General features: G+C 39.0%; 2 protein-coding genes across 2 annotated transcripts; one reads left to right on the top strand and one right to left on the bottom strand.

The window, feature by feature from the left end:
- The first annotated feature begins 10 nt into the window (after positions 1 to 10).
- LOC146488774 (bifunctional peptidase and arginyl-hydroxylase JMJD5-like) lies at positions 11 to 8869 on the top strand. The gene is made up of 10 exons (XM_085113524.1): positions 11 to 252; positions 1590 to 1797; positions 2032 to 2145; positions 3072 to 3226; positions 3367 to 3458; positions 4476 to 4548; positions 5695 to 5767; positions 7322 to 7357; positions 7922 to 8032; positions 8389 to 8869. Exons 1-10 carry the CDS (start codon positions 11 to 13, stop codon positions 8629 to 8631), a joined length of 1347 nt encoding a protein of 448 aa, XP_084969650.1. The 3' UTR covers positions 8632 to 8869.
- A 91-nt stretch (positions 8870 to 8960) lies between these two features.
- On the bottom strand, positions 8961 to 15982 carry LOC146488773 (adenosine receptor A3-like). The gene is made up of 2 exons (XM_085113528.1): positions 15417 to 15982; positions 8961 to 11654 (listed from the first exon to the last, which is right to left on the bottom strand). The coding sequence occupies exons 1-2, from the start codon at positions 15643 to 15645 to the stop codon at positions 10672 to 10674; spliced, it is 1212 nt and encodes a 403-aa protein (XP_084969654.1). The 5' UTR covers positions 15646 to 15982; the 3' UTR covers positions 8961 to 10671.
- Positions 15983 to 18681: the final 2699 nt, after the last annotated feature.

Raw genomic sequence — 18681 nt, 5'->3', positions numbered from 1 at the left:
CAAAAGCAGGATGTTTAGATTTCTCTTGTTGTGCCAATTTTTCCTTTTCTGTAAACAGGAAACAATCCCTGCAGGTCATCTACAACCTTTGGGGTCTCACCGAGCACCAGAAGGGTCGATAAAGTCAATCGAACATCTCCCGAGTCCTCAAACTTTTTATGATGAATATCTTTTGGCGGGCCAACCGGTTATATTCAAGGGAGCAGCCAAGTTATCACCTGGGTTTGATCTTTGGACAGACGGCTATTTGAAGTAAGCCCTTGTTTGTTGTTTCATCTTCTTAATTTGTTTTTGAAGTCCCGTTTTAGTTAACCTTTGATTCCACTTCTAATACGAGTTGAATAAGCTTCTTGTCTAACTAATAAGTCGGGTTTAAATTATTAATTAGCTTGTAATACAGCAGTAAACGTTTTGTAAACATCTACCTCCCGCCTTTCGTATCGCAAAGTTCTCTTAAGCGGCAGAAACTGAAAGCAAAATTATTTAAGCTTATTCTTTGTGAGAAAAATCATGTCACGCAATATGAATTGAAGTCTTTACACAAAAACATTGGTACGTGGACCGATTTCTTTTTATGGAACACACATCTGAAACGATACTATAAAAGAACCATTACGCTGTAATTTTGTGGCATAAATTTTATTAATTACAAAGCCAAGAATGGCACATGAACAAGGACATTTTTAAAATAAATGAGCACTTGAAACATTCAAGGAAATAGAGTTGAATTCGAATTATTTTTAGAAAGCATCGATACATTCCATGATTAATAGTTAATGAGATGGTGTTATTTTTGGCTTTGTCAATTGACACGTCTAAGCAGCTGATGCACTGCTTGACTTTGGATTTATGATTGTGTATATTACCTCATTCAGATTTCGTTCAATACTTTGAAGCACTAAACAGTCAAATTGTTGGTTAAGTCTTGCAAATCTCAATTTTGTACCTCAGCTAGTTAAGATAAATTACCAGCATTATTTTTTGATTACTGTTTGTATTTTGAGTTGGGGTTTTAGCCAGGAATTGATAATCAGGTGTCCAAGAGGCATGTGTCTTGTTAAAATTTTAAAACATAACATTGTAGGTGGCTTTTTCACCAATTATTCCTTCCTAGTGGGTCCTCAAAGAATACAATTATGGACTTTTACCTAAGATGGGGGGGGGGGGGGGTGAGGATTTGGTAAGGAGGCTAGTGGAAGTGATTCATAGAAGGGGGTTTATAATAAAAAAAGTATTTCTCAATGATAAAAGATCTGTAGGCTGGAAAGGAGTTTAATATAGTACAAAACACACTCACATCTGGCTGGATTTTCGAGATATTTTTTAAAAGTTTCTTTTGCTGATTTTTAGAGTGTGTCTCTGATGATCACTATTTGCAAAGCAAGTTGGAAGAAATACAGGTGCAGGGAGAGAGGAAGAATCCCCTCCTCCTTTTTCCTGGTAATTTGCGTAATTATTTGAAGTTATATATAAAACCTTTGATGACTGTGAGAAAAAAGAAAATAGGTTTAGATATTAAAAAAAAATTAAACAAGTAAATATAAGTTGTGAATACACTAAGATGTGCTTGTTTGGTTACACATAAACAGAGAAAAGTATGGAGATGTTGACGTACGAGTGGATTATGGTAAAAAGGAGAACAGAGCTAGATCTGCAGACAACATGCCACTTAAAGAATTCTTGACAATCTACAATGATTCAGACCGATACTTAGTGGATACTCTGCCTGAAGAAATGTTTGAAGAATTTGTCCTTCCATCCTGTCTGCTTTGTGGAGGATTTACATCTAGACTACAGGCAAGAAAATTTACAAAATTTTACAGGTCCTGAACATTTTACAGGTCCTGACCCCTATGTTTGCTGGTACTTTTTATTCATCTACCTTTTTCAGGTTTGTCCTCTTTTTGGTCTGCTTATCCTATCAGTTAATAACAGTTACGACTAATATTCATAAGCACTTTCAAGTCCTTGATCTTGGCATAGTTACATTAAGTATGAGAGCTACATAATTTTATAATATTTGTGTTGTAGGATGCTGTTTTGTGGTTCAGTAGTGGAGGCTCCAAATCTTTCCTTCACATGGACACTGTGGACAATATCAACTGCATGATAAGTGGAGTCAAGGATTGGTTTATAGTAGACCTAGTATGTACCCCATTGCTGCCTTGTTATGCCAAAGTGATACAATGTTTGTTGTCAAGAAGAGTTTATATGGGGAGGCTGCCCTGAGGTCCAAACCCTTACCCTGTCATATTTTTGAGATACCTCCCATAGGAAATGATACCCCTTTCACATATCTACAGAAGAAACACTCTGACTTACTATCTTTTTTTGTTAGGTCTGTTCGAGATATTTTGAAAGGTCCTCTTAAATACCTAATTAAAAATAGCAGTTTTTCCTACTCTTTTCTATACTTTGGCTTGTGAAATCCCTATCCTTTTACATACCTTCAGTCTGAGAAAGGTTCCACTTTTGGGCGGAGCCTCCCTGATAAGTCCATTATAGGGAGTATCCCCCCCCCCTGATGACATGTGTTGATCATGTTGCTGAGTTTTGCCCAAGTAAAAACACATCAGGTTTTGTGGTGTTATACATTTACTCCACTCACCGCTACATGGGGTGCCATGCCAGTTGCTAGTCATTAAATTCTAGTTATCACTGATTAGCTAGGAGCTTCCTCCATTGTGCCTCAGAATCTGGGGTCATATATATAGCCTCCCAGATAATGTTGTTGGGGAATTTAATTCTAAAGGAACTCAGACCCCCCCCCCCCCCACCCTGGAAGTGTGTTAGTACTGCAGGCTTTAATCTAAAGATTGGCGTTGCTTTGAGTCTGGTTACTGCCATCATACCGTAAATTGCCGCTTATAAGACACAAGGCAGTTGCCTAACAAAAAATTCAAGAAACCCACAAGGCTAAAAGATTAGAAGTTAGGAGCCCAACATGTCCAGTATTAGGTGCTGTGCCAAAAATTTAGGCTCCCAGTTTCCCATTTTCTTGGATGAGCCTTGAGACATAAGGCCAGTTATTAGCGCAGATGCTATAAAAAAGTCGTTATTATAAATTTCAGGAACACAGCAAGTTAATTGAAATGGATCATGGGGAGGGTGACTACTGCAGTGTGAATATCGACAAAGTTGACATGCTCAAATATCCAAGCTTACAAAACCTGCCTTGGTGGTCTGCACATTTGGAGCCTGGAGACTGTATGTTTATACCGTATGGGTGAGTTATGCATTTCGGCCATTAAATTTACCCCTCTGTGTGTACACTACAAAATGGTCTGGCTACGCCCCTGCCTTGCCATTGTCTGCTTTCTGTGTAAGAGTCTTACTGTAAGATGTTTTCAACATTTTCAATTGTAGGTGGGCTCATCAAGTTACATCTCTCTTTCGTAACATTGCTGTGAACATTTGGTGGACCCCGCTCAACAGATTCAACTCAACAGACTGTGAAGGTGCAGTGGCAAATTCTGAACAAATTGTAATATTTACCGGTAAAATAGTTTATTGTTTGTGTATATTGATAGTACATGATTATGCACTTTAAGTGCCATGCAATTACCAATTAGAGTTGTCCCACAGTTGTATTGGTAAACAGTTTGTTTTTTTTTTCTTTTTAATGGGGACCTTACGAATGCAAGACGGCAACGCCAACGAAATTGTCACTTGAAAATATAACTTTATTTCATTTGTGCTTTTTTCGCTATTATTTTAACTCATTCTACACAAACGAAAAACTACCCAGGAACCAAATTGGTAGGAGTGGCGTTCAAGAAAAATTCAGCGCCTTGTGTTCACGTTCTCCACAAAACCCTCAATTTGGTCATTTCACGTTGTTGTTTTGCAGAGGACGGCAGAGAAATGTACCAAAACTTAAAACGCACGTTCATAGCGATTGTTTTTGCTCATTAAGCCTTTTGTTTTGTGGCGTTGGCGTTGGCGTTGTCGTTGCCGTCGCCGTCGTAATTTCGTAAGATCCCCATTAGCAACGACGACGGCGACGACAGCGAAAACGTCACTATTAAAATAAATTCGCACTTTTTGAAACGCCCTCGAGATATTCCAACTCGCTTTAAATATCACTGAAATGTAGGTGAAATTTCCTGGAGTTGAATTCTTGGAGACCGCACCCAAGTTTAGAAAGAGAAAGAAAAATTCATCGTCGTGTGATTACGTCCTCCATAAAACGTCCCACCTGGAAATTTCCCGTCCAAGTCGTGCAGTGACGACAAAGAAATTTACCAAAAAGTGTAATGCACGTGCAGAGTTGTTGTTTTGGTTATTTATTTATATTAAGCCTATTGCTTTTTAGACGTTCTCGTTGTCGTCGCCGTCGTCGTTGCTAAAGCTCCCTATTGTTGGGAACGAGAATCGTGAAAGCCGATTATATATTCCGCCACTTGTAATCTGTAACTTGTATGCTTACTAACTTGTGTGGCTAATGTCATGCTTTACTTATTTTTTGCTTATAGTTAACTCGGGAAATATCAATCCATCCCAAGCAAAGTTGAGCAACTTTAAGTTCACTCCAGGCGAACAATTAAGGTATGAAATACATTCTGGAAATACGTGATCAATGTTCAACTGACTCGAAAGTAAACTAACGGTCCACGCTGTTTTTCTTTGTAAACTGAGCTATGTAGAGGTAATGAGTCCATGCGCTTTTGAAGTTCATTTCTTATCAGAATGCAAAAATTATTTAAGACTATTACATTCCGATGCACGAAAAAAATTATGGTACCCAGCATGCACAAGTTTCCACTGCATGGATAGAGAGGTTTTTTTCAGTTGAATGACGTAAAACCAAAATGCAAACCCCGGGGCGCTTTGACACGGAAAGTTTCCGAAATTTCCGGAAACCGAAAATGTTGGCGCCTCAGAATTATCACCTTCATATCAGAGTTGAGTACGAGATTGAGTACGAGTATGACTTTCAAATTTCAAATCATTCACATCCCCAGAACTCTCGCTCCTTCCCGTTGTTTACCACTAGATAAGAAGACCCTAGAAACAAGATTGGTGTGACAAGTGGTTATCTAAACCACACAAACTAGACTTGAAAAGTGGTTCTCGTACTCAGTCTCGTACTCGTAGTCAAATCTGAACTCTAACCAACTGCAACGTCAAAGGCGCAATGAACCAATCAGAGTTCGAAGCAAATACATGTAACGTGCGCCAAGCCCGGGAAAACGCGTGCGAGCGAGGCACGATTGGTTTTGGTTTTGCTTCTCATTGGTTGAGAAAGTGGCACGATTTTTGCGAACCAACCACAGAGTGTGGTAAAGCAAAACCAAAGCAAACGCAAAATAACTTTTGAACTTGGAGGTTTTTGATGTTGTAATATTAGCGCTTTGGACATCACAGGTCTGGAAGTGGTTGGCTCGAGGCCTAGGGCCAGTTTCTCGAAAGTCACAATGACTCACTGGGCTGGATAAGTATTTTTGTCAAATCCGTTCTTTATCAATTTGTACCAACCTTTTAATATAATGGTACAAGTTCAACCAATCAATGACTTCTTGCTACAGAAGCCGGGATAAGCCCCGACCGTTTTGGCCACCAGTTCGGGACTTACCAGTACACGTTCCCAGAGCTTGCTTTCCCTCCACGAACGAGGTTGCTTTGAAATCTCGCACTCACATGACTCAAACAAATCACAAGTCACTAAGTGGTTTATTTCTGTGTACATTGAAGGTTCATGTCCCTCCAAGTAATCAGAGAGCATGGTGGATCTGTTTCATTTGAGCTCATCAATTCTTTGATTGTGGTAAGACAAAACTTTTGTTTTTAGAAATTGTTGGTTTTGCCAGCCAACTGGCCAATATTCGTTTCATCAGCGTTTGGCTCTGGTTATTGTCTTCACTATTTTGGCGAAGTTCTCTATGCACGTACCTTCGGCTGTTTGTAACTTGCTCTGAATAAATGCGCACCGTTACGAAAGTGTTTGTTACATACGTATCGTGGTTCCAAGGGTATTGGATTGTTGGAGGCTCGGCTGAATTTAACTCACAGTATGACCAGCTCCTAGGTAGCTTGATAGCTCAGTTGGTAGAGCACTGCACCGGTATCGCGGAGGTCATGGGTTCGAATCCCGTTCAAGCCTCGGCTTTCTTTTAGTCTTCTTTTCGCAACTGCTTATGTTAGGTAAAAAATTGTGAGGGTCTTTCTTCTATTCAATCTGTTACCCGCAGTTCAAATTCCGTGTAGCATGAAAATTTTGCGGGTTCTAATTTTTGCGAATTTTGCGGATTGACCTCGATCCGCAAAAATTAGTTTCCGCAGAAAAAAACACCCGCAAAATAAAACGCCGCAAAAATTAACTCCCTTCAGTCAAATTTAAAACATGTGCGCTTTTAATAGACGTATGCCACTGGAGCGATATACATTGGACTTAAACAAGAACATTAACATGATTTTTCATTGGAAAAAGCAACGAGAGCTGTCAAGAGTAAAGCAATTCAGTACATTAGATTGTCACAAATGGGTCATCTGCAGGAATGCACAGACTTGAATCATGCAGCAGACCAACCATGTTCTAGTGGCGCATCTGCGGCGGCTTGCACAGAAGTGCAGAAGTTCAACTGAACAAGAATGTTATTATTATCGACTGAGTCTGTCTCATTGCGTTACAATAGGGCATAGTTTTGCATTTTAGCAGGCCACTCCCAGTTAGGTCTCAAAGTTGTATACTAGCTGGAGTACATCTTTCACTCGGAAGCCCCTCTCTATGCCTAGAAAGGTTTCAGCTACGGTAACTCAAAAATTCATACTGCTTCCTTATAAAATAATATACGGTAATACCGGTCGTGGTAAACAATATTAACGAAACAGTGTTTGGCTGTGCATGGTAGGGGTAGGCTTTTTGTTTAGTTGTTCATTTCGTTTGCGCAGTAAGGTATAACAGTGATATGTCTCTCATTCGTAACTAGAGTGAACTGTGACTCAATTGACCGTTTCAATAAAAGTTGAAAATATTCAGGTTTGTTCCACTAAATATTCTGCTGCTTGAACCAGAGCATCGCAAAAATTAGTTCCCAGTAGAAATTTCAGTCATCTCGAACCGCAAAAATTTGTTCCCGCAAACCACAAAAAATCGGCAATCCGCAAAATAAAACTCCCGCAAAATTTTCGTGCTACACGGTATATGTTTCCTATATTCATATTTATTCGGTTTGATGTTTTATTTCCAAGTCCAACAGCAGCAAAAGCATTTTGTAGCCTGCCGGCACATGATTTAATAAATTGTTGTCTTTGTCTACAGTAATTTGAACTGTTTTTCATTCGCTTTTTTTGTTTTTGTTTTCTATTTTTTTGAATCCAGGGAGAACACACAGGAGAAAGACTCATCACCAAAGAGGTAATATTAACGGTTGCTTGATATCAGCAAAGGTCCTAAACATGTTATTGAAAGCGTGCTGGCAGTTGCCCTTTTCTACAAAATCCGACCAGCATTCAGTAGACTCCCAGTTAGCTTGATAGCTCACTTGGTAAAAGCACTGGGGTTCAAATCCCGCTCAGGGGTGATTTTTTTACGGCTTTCGGTTTTACGCAGCTACTTAAATTGCGTGCATAACTGCGACGAAATCTTATTTATTACTAAATTGGTATCTCATCCGTCAAATATTTTACTTCTAACTACCTCTTTTAAATTCTTAGCATTTATCCTCGAGCGAAAAGTAATGTTCATGCACAGAAGAACGAGAAAAATATAATCACCACGCGGATCTGACTCGTTGCTTTTTATATTGAAAGTTGGAGAAAGTGCGAAACTGTCCTTCGTTTTAGTTCGACCTGGGCGCTTAAACTGGGATTTTCGGGAGTATTTTTTACTTTGACAAGCTCAAACCTGTTACTTTTGTGATGCATATTTAGCAGACTCTGGTTTCATCTGAATTTCATGGTAATTTTTTTTTACGTGCAGCGCTTTACAATGCTCGATATAGACCAGGATGGCCACGTGACAGAAGACGAAATCTTTTCTGTACCTGTTGACGTAGTGGATGAGGCATTTGGACGGACACCACCAGGAGAGGTAGGGACTGGGAACGAATTTCTTCTTGTGACGGTTTGTTAGAGGATTATGGGTGGAAAGGAGAAACATTCTCGAATTCATAGAATTCGAGCGAAACGTTTTCCCAAAGGTATAAGGCTACCAAATTGTCTGATGAACCTCGCCAGAAGCGCAGAAAATCAATATTCAAGAAGCTTCAAATCTAATTTCGTTGAAAACCGAAAAATGATCAGCACCACAGGAAAGTATTGCTGAAAAGGTTTAATTTGAAAGGTCACACGTTAGGATTTCACCATCAGTTTGAAAGTTAGAACCGCGACCATGGTTTGGCTTTGAGTGTGAACATCTCAATTAAGAATAACTTGTTTGTGTTTTAGGTAAATATCCGGGGTGAATCTCGTCGTCAAGATCTGAAGGTTACTGCTCTGTTAGAGTCAATTGAAAAACAGCCGCCGTTTGTTGAAGAATTCCTGTTAAGAGAAGATAAAACTCGAGAGGATTACCAGAGTTTCCTTGAACAATACTCTGACAAACTGGACGAAACAGTTAAGGAGTTTGTACAAGACAGACTTAATCATGTATTGAAAAGCGAGCCAACGCATCTGCATCCAGAATTATAATATTTATCTATTTGAGGATAAGTTGAAAATATTTCTGAACTTTATTACACCCATTTTGAAATCACTTGTGATCCTTCTAATGATTTATTCACGAATCGCACTATTCTTTCTTTCTTTCTTTATTTATTTTGCTCTAAATCGCATCCTTTTTTAGCCCATCAAATGAAAATGAAATAATAATAACCAATCAACTTTCATGTCTTCAGTGGATAAATAAATATTAATATTGACAAAAAAACTGCGATTTCGAAATGGGTGTAATAAAGTGTTGAACGCGTGCTCGTTCGATTTTGAAATCACGCTTGATTTCAGACCAAATTGCACTCCACTCAGTTCAGTTACCATTATTTATTGATAAATTCAACCATTTATATCTTAGAATTGGGCATTTTCGAAGGGACACAAAAAAGGGACTATTTCAGAATGAAGCTAAAATTACAGTTCAACTAAATAAGCGGAACAGCTGTAAGATTTGACTTTTTAGGTAAATTTGGGAAGACTTATCGACAAAAGTTTGCTGGCAGATATACGATAACGGAAACCATTTCAGTATTTATTTATTTATTTATTTATTTATTTATTATTTAATATCCCAGCAACTCCAGAAACATCTCACTGTGTGTATTCCTATTCCGCAATAGGCCCACTAATAGAACGCACCGTAACTTAAATACTAAAGGAAGAAAAAAGGTTTGACAAAAAGGTAATTAAACATGGTTGCCTGCTTAGAAGGCATTCAAAATCTACGCATTTTCGTTGCATGTAGTTTGTTTGTCACTTGTGATATTGTCGAGTTAAAAATGCTATTCACAATTGCTTGTGGCAACGTAACAACAACAACAACAAGTTTATTCATATCATGTCTATCATTCATAAATATATTGAATTTGTAGCTATATACGCTATAAAACTATTTTCTAAACTATCCTATTTCACTTTAACTTAAAGTGACCAAGTTATAAGTTATTGTGGTAAATAGACTAAATATTGAAATAAACATCATGTCATTCGAATTGCAGCTGATATTTATAACATGAAAAAGAAAAACTCGTTTCTTCGTTTATGCTGCGAAGTGTAGTCCAGCATGATCGAACATCCGAGAATCGTGGCTACTTCAGGGCGATTATGAGTTCCAATCAAGTCCCTGGATTTTATCTCTGGGGCGAAAAGTAGATGTTTAGTAATTCTTTGCGAGTCGTGTTGCAATGTAGGCTGCAATATACTGTAGCACTATCCACTGCACGCACACAATGCATATCTGCTGTGATGGGCTTGCCGCGCCTTTGTGGATCATAAGTGTAGATTGGAAGGCCTTATTCCAAACCTGGCTAAGTAGCCAATCTACATCTAATTAAAATTTACCAGTCTGGACCAAGCCGGTTTTAAGGGCGGTCCTTCCCTTTGCTACTGCGCATACTTTCTGCGCATCTAAGGATGGTGCCATAAATTAGGGTGGCTACTAATTCGATGGTATTTTTGCACAGTTTATGGCTGCGGGAAAAGAAGATCTTTATAGCAAGGGTTATTGATAAAAATTGGGGGTGGTAACCACGCGTTTTTCAGAGATAAATTAACCTTCAATAGAACATTTCCGAGTTGCTTTGAACCTCATTATGAAAGCGAGGCTAAGTGTTAAGTTTTTAATGAAAATTAGTCTTCATTTATATGCAAACAAAACTAATTTTCATACGAAAAGTTTTGCACTTAGCCTTGCTTTCATAGTGAGGTTCACAGCAACTCGGAAATAGCTTATTTAGACAAAAAAAAAAAAAAGAGCTATACATGGCTATGCCATTTATCTATCTATTTATCTATGCCATTTATTTATCTATTTTTATTTATATGGTGATCAGAAAAACACCTCTGTATAAGGAAGCACCTCGATCCTTAATTAATTGCGTATATCACTGTCAGTAGCAGATCCATATCTGACTCCATTCACATATTATCACAGCAAATTTGATTCGCCACAGATCGAGTGAGCGAGACAAAAGCACTCTGCAAGGTCGTTTATATTTGACAGATTTGCACCGGGCCATTTTAAACCCAAGTTTCCTTTCCAGATTTTTCCATTTTCTCGGCAATGTTTTCAACAAACATATTAATCATAGCGTTCTCGCTGTTAGTGAAAGTATTTTTTCTCAGCAATCCAGGGCTCTCCTTTATTATCTTGTTCACTGTTTCGTTGCTCACTCTGATCACAGTGTTGTTAAACGTGGCCAGGTTTGAGCTGGTTCGCCGGCTACGCGCGCCATCCAGCTCGTCAGCAGATTCGCGTTTTCTTCGACAGATCTGCCAAACTCTCTTGAACTCGTCCCTCATGGTCTTGTCAAACGCCGAGTAAATGGCTGGATTCACAGCGCTATTAGCAGCGGCTAACATTAAACCTAAATGAACTAACCACGAAGGCGGGGCCTTGCGAAAAAATAGTTTAAATGTTGTAGCGATGGTGTAAGGTATCCAACAGAGGGCAAACATGCCGATAACAACTAGGACTGTTCGTAGAATAGCGCTCTGTTGCTTCCGACGAACTGGATCTTCTGGTATAGTGTTCTGAGAACGATTCTTCATAAAGCGGCTGCTCACTTTAGAGCGATAATAAATGATACCGTAAACCACTATCATTGACAATACTGGGATAGCGAACGCGAATCCCGCTAAACCCATGGTGTACAATGTGTTTTTGAGGCCTTTCGCCGCCCAGTTAGGCTTACACGAGTTCGTTGCATCATCCTTGATAATCTCTCCCCAGCCAACTAGAGGCACCGCGGCCCAGAATATAGAGTGCACCCAGGCAAAGCCTATCAGCAGCATTGTCCATTTCTGCGTAAATGTTTCTTTCGCTCTGTAATGAAAAGGCTTGGAGACAGCGTTCAAGCGATCCAAGCTGATGAGGAACAAAGTCATGACTGAGACGTTTAGAGAGGTCGAAATCACTGTTGAATACGCGCAACACAGAGCGTCTCCCATGATCCATTGCTGACGGAAAGCCACAGCCAAAAGCACAGGCGCACAAAATATTCCTAGGGAGAGAAATAAGAAGTCAGCTAGTGCTAGGTAAGTTGCAAATAGTTGAATCATTCGTAATTCCTACTTGACTTTCTCGATCAAGTGTAATTATAATTCGGGGTTTTCTAAGATAGTTAGGTGTCCCCAATTGGTAGAGGATCTTAGTGTCCGTGTCATTAAAGTCACTAGGGAGCTTAAGCAACGACGACGGCAACGACAACGACAACGCCGCAAAACAATAGGTTTAATGAGCAAAAACAATCGCTCTGTACGTGCGTTTTACTTTTTGGTACATTTCTTTGCCGTCTTCTGCAAAACAACAACGTGAAATGACCACATTTAAGGTTTGTGGAGAACGTGAACGCACGAAGGTGAATTTTTCATTTTCTTTCTTAACTTGTACGCCACTCCTACCAATTTGGTTCCTGGATAGTTCGCCATTTTTGCCCCCGCAGGGTTCTGGCCCAGACGGCCAAAACCCGAGGAGGCACATTAGGACTCCCCGCGTATAGGGTATAGAATTTCGGTGTGTCGAGAAAAAATCTCGATTTTGGAGAAAACGGTTCGCAAAGGATTGCCCAAAAAGTTCGCAAAGGATTGCCGAATCTGCGCTGGGGGTGAATGAGGATTTGAATAAACAAGCGAAGAATGCTGGGAGCGGAGTCTTCACCACGAGGTTTGCCAGTGGTAAGTGCTAAGGTAAGTCATAAGTGCTTATAGCTTTATAGATCATTCGGTTAAAGTCAAAATTGTGGAAACAAGCATCGCTCATCGAGGTCTTTGAAGAATAGACTCGCACAAATTTATATATTGTTCATCGATCTTTGACCGTAAGACACGGTCACACCGGTCAGTGTAAAATGCAGACTGCAGACTGGGGGTAAAATGCAGACTCGGGGTAAAATGCAGACTAAATTATAAAGACTATCTTTTTAAAGTTACACTGTAAAACACTCGAAGTGATTTTGGTCTGCATAGAAAGCTAATAAGTAAGTGTAGAACTCCAAAAAGATATATGTAGCGTTGTTAGCGAAAAAGGAATTTGAGGCTTGCGAAAAGAAGTTAGGATTTCATTGCGTGACTTTTGGTGACGGCGCCCTACTTGTTCAAATACTTTCAAAAATTATTTCTCCAAGAATTCGCTTCGAAATAAAGAGAAAAACCGCTCAACAAGATATTTAAATGTTTTAGTTTTGAAAAAAAAAATGCATTTGACGATGTGCTGTCGAAATATATCGGTGAATTTTAAAGTGCGCGGATGGATGTACCGTCCGCCGTGAATTAATTACGTTGTAAACAAACCGAGTACAGAAAACTCAAAAATTCATATCTCGGTAAATATATGTCCTATCGAGCTCATTTTTGTCTCTATAGAAAGCTGAGTAAATGTAAAATTCAAATATGGAAAGATTTCTGTTGCGAAGATAACGAGGAAGGAATTTAGCGCTTGCGAAAAAATCGTAGAAAATGAAAACAGTTCTCACGGTTTAAAATGAATGAATACTTTCCGGGATACAACCTGCCCAACCGAACAAAATTTAATTTTATTTAGTCTGCATTTTACCCCTGGTCTGCAGTGTTCAGTCTGCATTTTACGCAAAAAACAACATACCCTGTACAAAGCATCACACCATAAAAAAAAAGCGGGGGCAGCTTTAGTGAGAACTATTACTAGTTGTAAAAGTTGAGTGAGTTGAAATAAGCGCGGAGTAGCAGAAATGAATAAAGATATATTTTCAGGTGACGTTTTCGTTGCCGTTGCCGTCGTCGTTGCTTAAGCTCCCTATTGATTGAGTGATTGATAATACAACCGTACGTGCAGCAATGACAAGATAAAGGGGAAATATTCACTTTGAACTCTCAAAGATTAGACGGTTGCTGTTCCCAGAAAATTCCAGTGGGAAAAAAGAACAGGAACGGCCTTGTCTACCCCCCCTCCCCACCCCCTTACGCCAGTAAAATCCTTCAGCAACTTGCACTTCCCGTTATGCCGTAAAACTCCGAATATTAGCTATTCTAGGGGGTTATTCTGTCTTAGGGGCTTCAGTTTTTGCGTTTCAAACTAGGTTGAGTTCAACATTTTAAGACAGCTTGAACACTAAGCTAACACCTGTAGCGAAGGACAATTGCATCGTGACACACCTAACATCAACAGTTCATTGGCTCACATTCCGGAGCCTGTGCTTTATTGATGTCTGAGATTTGGGGATTTGGATATTCGGAATTTTACTGAGTATTGTGGTTAAGATAATCGTTGATTCTAATCTAGATTGTGAGCAGTTCTCCTTTCCAAAGATAGTATTGAAAGCGAACGAACGGGCAGAACTCATTGAGAGCTGGCGTGATCTGCAAATAGGGCAAGGCAAAGCACGGAAAACCTTACACGACAGCCTGCGTGCAGACGTCTGTTTCCTTTGTATCATACGACGTCTGCACGCATGCATATGTGCAGGTTAGGAGCCCCAAGCTCGCTGTCGTTTCTGACAACTTTGTGTCTCGCTTGCTCAGCCATCTTTAAGAGGAAAATAAGCGACCGTTTACATCCTAATTCTTTTCTTGTTTCGAGGATCATGAGTTTTGTTCGTGATTTCCTATTTCACAGAGAAAAATTAACCAGCATTTCCATATTTAAATTTGACTGATCTGGAAACAGGGCCCTACATGGATTTCGTCTCTAAATATCATGAAAATTCTCGTTATCCTTTTGAAAGAATCCGGAAAAAAAATAAAAAAAAAATAGCACTTTGTTTTTCTTCGTGGCAAACACTTGTATGTATATTGAGCGTGTGTAGTGTTATACCTTTGCTCGTCCGAATGGACGTGATTTTCCGCCTAATTAGTTTTGTCACGTCACTAAGTACACACGGAAAGAGGATGTGATCTAAATGTTTTGATTGAATACGCTCTTCAAAAAAGAAAGACGTTTCCTTTGCTCAAATGGAAACAACTTCCAATTCGTTCTGGAGTAAAATTAAAAGAGAAAACGTCAATATTCTTTCAAACTTACCTAGACAATCAGAAACGTGGAAATCGGTGGTCTCAACGAAAACTTTTATTTGACAAAGACTTATCACGCTGTCCGCCATAAACCTATTGCAGGGATAACTATAAAGGAAATCTTAACTTTGAAAATATATTGCGACGGAAGTCGAGAAGAGGGTCACGGATAGGAGGTCGCATTCGAGAAAATTTCATTTTCGTGCCGGAGAATGAAAGCATGTTCACCTTTTCCACAACAAACACATCATTGACAAGCTGACTTCTCACTGTTTGCATAAAAAACATGAAATCTATTTTAATCGATTGAGATAGCACAGGTCACGGAATACACGCGATACATGAACAAACGAACCGTCATCCTTAAGTTTCTGTTTACGTTGAAATATTTCACTTACGTTTAATAATTAGTGAAAGAAATATTGAACGTGGACTACAAAGCAATGTTACATGGCACACGTTTTCTAAATACTGGACCTTTTCAGCAATACAGTCACTTTACCAGCTAAGTTAGCTTGAAATTAATTTGTTGCTCATCTCGGGACAAAATCGTTCGTGATTAAAATGGGTAGGTTTATAATCGGGAATTTTAACTAAATTTGTTTAATATGCAGATGTGCTTTCTGAACTGCATGTATTTACAGTTTTTATAATGTTTCTTGGCGACAGTGATCACAAATAATAACTGCTTCACGATAATTCGTGTTTCATTATATCTAACCGGCGCCTTAATTTGTAATTAAAAACAAAATTGCAGCTGATTTCTTTGTAATACCAACCTACAAGAAGGTCTCCTAGCGCAAGACTTCCATAAAACTTGAATGTGGAGGAATTTCGTCGCTTTTTCATAAGAATGCAGGCCAACACTAAGCCATTTCCAACGAGAGTCGCTATACTCAACCAAGTCCAGAATATCACTTGGAATGCTTGCCATCCTTTGGATGTCTCACCGTTGTGCGCCTCTGTAGCTTTGAGTTGCCGTGTAAGATTGTCAGTATCGACTTCCATTTGATCCACAGTTGATTTTTTTAAAAATACTTGCTCATGTGAAATGATAAACACACGAAACGACAAGCAACATACTCGTAATGCGATCAATACACGTATTACTCAATGAACCGAAGGTCAAAATATTATACACATCCGAAATATCTCGAATGATAATAATGATTGATGTATGACGTCACAAGTGACACTTGACCATTGTGACCTTCACAAAGGACTTATTTGTAGGCGCAAAAAATATAATTGAATTATTAAGATTCGTGATCCACAAGACGCCTTCTTTTTATCTTTCCTTTGTAGCTAGCGTTTATGTACATTTTCATTTTAGATACAAACTGGAAAAAGAAACGGACCAGCCGAAAAAATTCTACATATCCTGCATGCAAGGCACCTTGCGCTTAATTAGTTTATGTTTCTAATTGAATGGCTGCCTTTAAGGTGGGGCTCTACCTGAATTTGAGTGAAATTTGAAGAGTTTTAAGAATGGATAGAAGAAAGAAAATGATTTTTGGAACACTAACAGACAGTCGACAACCACGCAAGAGCACCCCAGGTTGCTAGTGGACTAACTTGGTATCCGTCTATTAATTATTAACTACAAATTCTAATTTTAAAACTTCACTAAATCTTCAACATTCCTTATTTCTTTTAATTTTACCAATCCTTCAAGAAAAATTATTTCCTTCCAAATATACCTAAAAATCACCCAAAAATTCATAAAACACCCCAAATCATTAATTTGTGCTATGAATGGAGGGTTTTTGTATTGCTTGAAATGCAAACAAGATATTTTCATTTGACCGATTTTAAGCGGCGTGAAAATGGCTTTTAGGTGAACCCCCACCTTAATCAGAAGTTTTAGAAAAGGAAATACATGTAGGTGGTAAAAGTACACAACGGCCGGAACAAAAATGTAAATATGGCAGGAAAAATTCAGCTGATTAAAATTCACCACCCCTTGGCAACAAAGTTAAAACTCCAGATTTTTATCACTGAAAATTCCCTTCACTTTCCAAGGCGAGCCTCAATTCAATTATTACACCCAAGCCAGTCTGATAGGAGCGGCGGAGGGGGTACATTAATTTTTTTTTCATTTTGCAATTATCACTCTGGAAGCCAAGGGAAACGTGCCCATTGAAATATATATATTTCTTATATTTTTAATGGCTCTCAAAACATTTTGAACATTTTTATATAATTTTAAAGAGCGATGCGATAAATATGAGCCGTTTTGTACCAGAATTTTATCACAATTTTTGCCTCTGAGTTCGAGAAATGCCCGTCCTCGTGTACGTAAGTGATCCTCAATTATTTTGCTCTCATCTAATGGCCTGTTTATTATAGAGCGGGAGGGTGTGCACCATCTAAAGCTCAAGGTGAAGCTCATCTCGTTTTGCGCTCGTCAGTGTAAACTACATTTTCCCACGGTCGATCTCGAGCCGAGGTCAAGGGAAACTTGTCCATATAAACGACAAGTTTGGTTTATATTTATTTATTTATTTATTTATATTTATTTAAAAGTTATGCTATAAAAAAAGGAGACGTATTTTACCAGATTTTTATCATAATTCCGAGTTTCTTTGAGTTCGAAAAAATGCTCGTTCTTACGTACGAAAGTGATCTTCGATTATTTTTCTCTTCATCTATTAAAAAACCGGTGCATTGGAACGCGAGAAGCTTGTTTAGGATCGCTCTCATTAAGTAAATTTAAAAATTTTTCGATGATCGGTCTTGAGGCCAAGGGAAACGTGTTTATTTAAATATGTACATTTCTTATCTTTGCAGGGCTTTCGCAACAGGTTTATGTTAATTTTGAGTCATGCGATAAAGAGGAGACGTATTGTATTAAACAGACTTTTTATCATAACTTTTTGCCTCTGAGTTCGAGAAGTAAACCGTTCTCAAACAAGCTCTTTCATGCCTCCTTCACTCGGCCAAATACAAACTGTTACTTTATGTCAATACACGGCTGTTTGCTAACGCACAAAAAGCCACCGGGAAACACTTGCTACGTAAGGCTATATACTGCCGCTAATGAGGACTAAGGAAGCGGAGACGTCACTCAAATTCGGTGGAAGAAAGCACGCATAAATTCACACCCACACGTTTGCTTTAATTTATGGGTTGTGGGAAGTTAGAGGTCCGTTTTTGATAAGGAGTGTCCGGTTTACAGGGGTGCATAAGTACGTGCTAAAGCACAGTTTGTTTTATCGGTTCACACTTGTCACGTACCGGCGTAGCCAGTATTGAACAATCTTTTAAACATTGATGAAATGTCTAGCCAAGATTATTGGTTCAACCGATTGAAACGCAGATGGTAGCGCGAATGAAACGGAAATTTCCCGGAACAAATGGACGACTTTCGGAGGCACCCCACTCAGTTTCCGCTCCAACCGGTCAGATCGGAAATTACCGTTCATTTGCACAAAATTTCCATTTCCAATTTGTTGTCTACTTGCACTGCTTGCACTACGTACGGTTTTTTGGTGTACTAATGAGATTATGAGATTGCGAAATTGGTACGAATGGAAAAAAAAGCCTTTCTATTTGACACGTAACGTTTCCAGAATTTCCGACCAACAATTTTGGCTAAATGAAAGACGCCCCCCCCCCCCCCTCCCTTCCCCATAAACTCGAAAAGGAAGACATGTAAGGGTTCTTAGGGGACATTCATCCCTCTTCTAGTCTCTGTAGATTTTCCAGTATGAGCACTACGGGAACGTTCTCTTCTCATGTTACAAGGCACGTCCATATGTTTCACGTGCCCGCTAGTTAATCCCCAGAATCCAGTATTAATACGGAATTAACGCCAACCCAAAGGGGCGTTTAGACAACGACATAATATGTTGTTATCGCAGTATATATACTGTGAAATTTAAGGCGACTAACTTTGGTCTGTATATAATATTATCCAAAGGAGGTACTATATAATTTTCTGCCGGAGGGTTCAACCGCTTACTTTCTCTTTCTCTCTTTTACCAAATTTTACCGAAATGGTTTTCCTTTCACATACATGAAAACGAAGCATTTTATCGTTTC

Source organism: Pavona decussata, unplaced genomic scaffold (assembly GCF_977016875.1).
Source record: "Pavona decussata unplaced genomic scaffold, jaPavDecu1.1 SCAFFOLD_8, whole genome shotgun sequence".
NCBI lineage: Eukaryota > Metazoa > Cnidaria > Anthozoa > Scleractinia > Agariciidae > Pavona > Pavona decussata.
The sequence above is the reverse complement of the archived record's forward strand: the minus strand, read 5'-3'. Positions and strand labels throughout refer to the sequence as shown.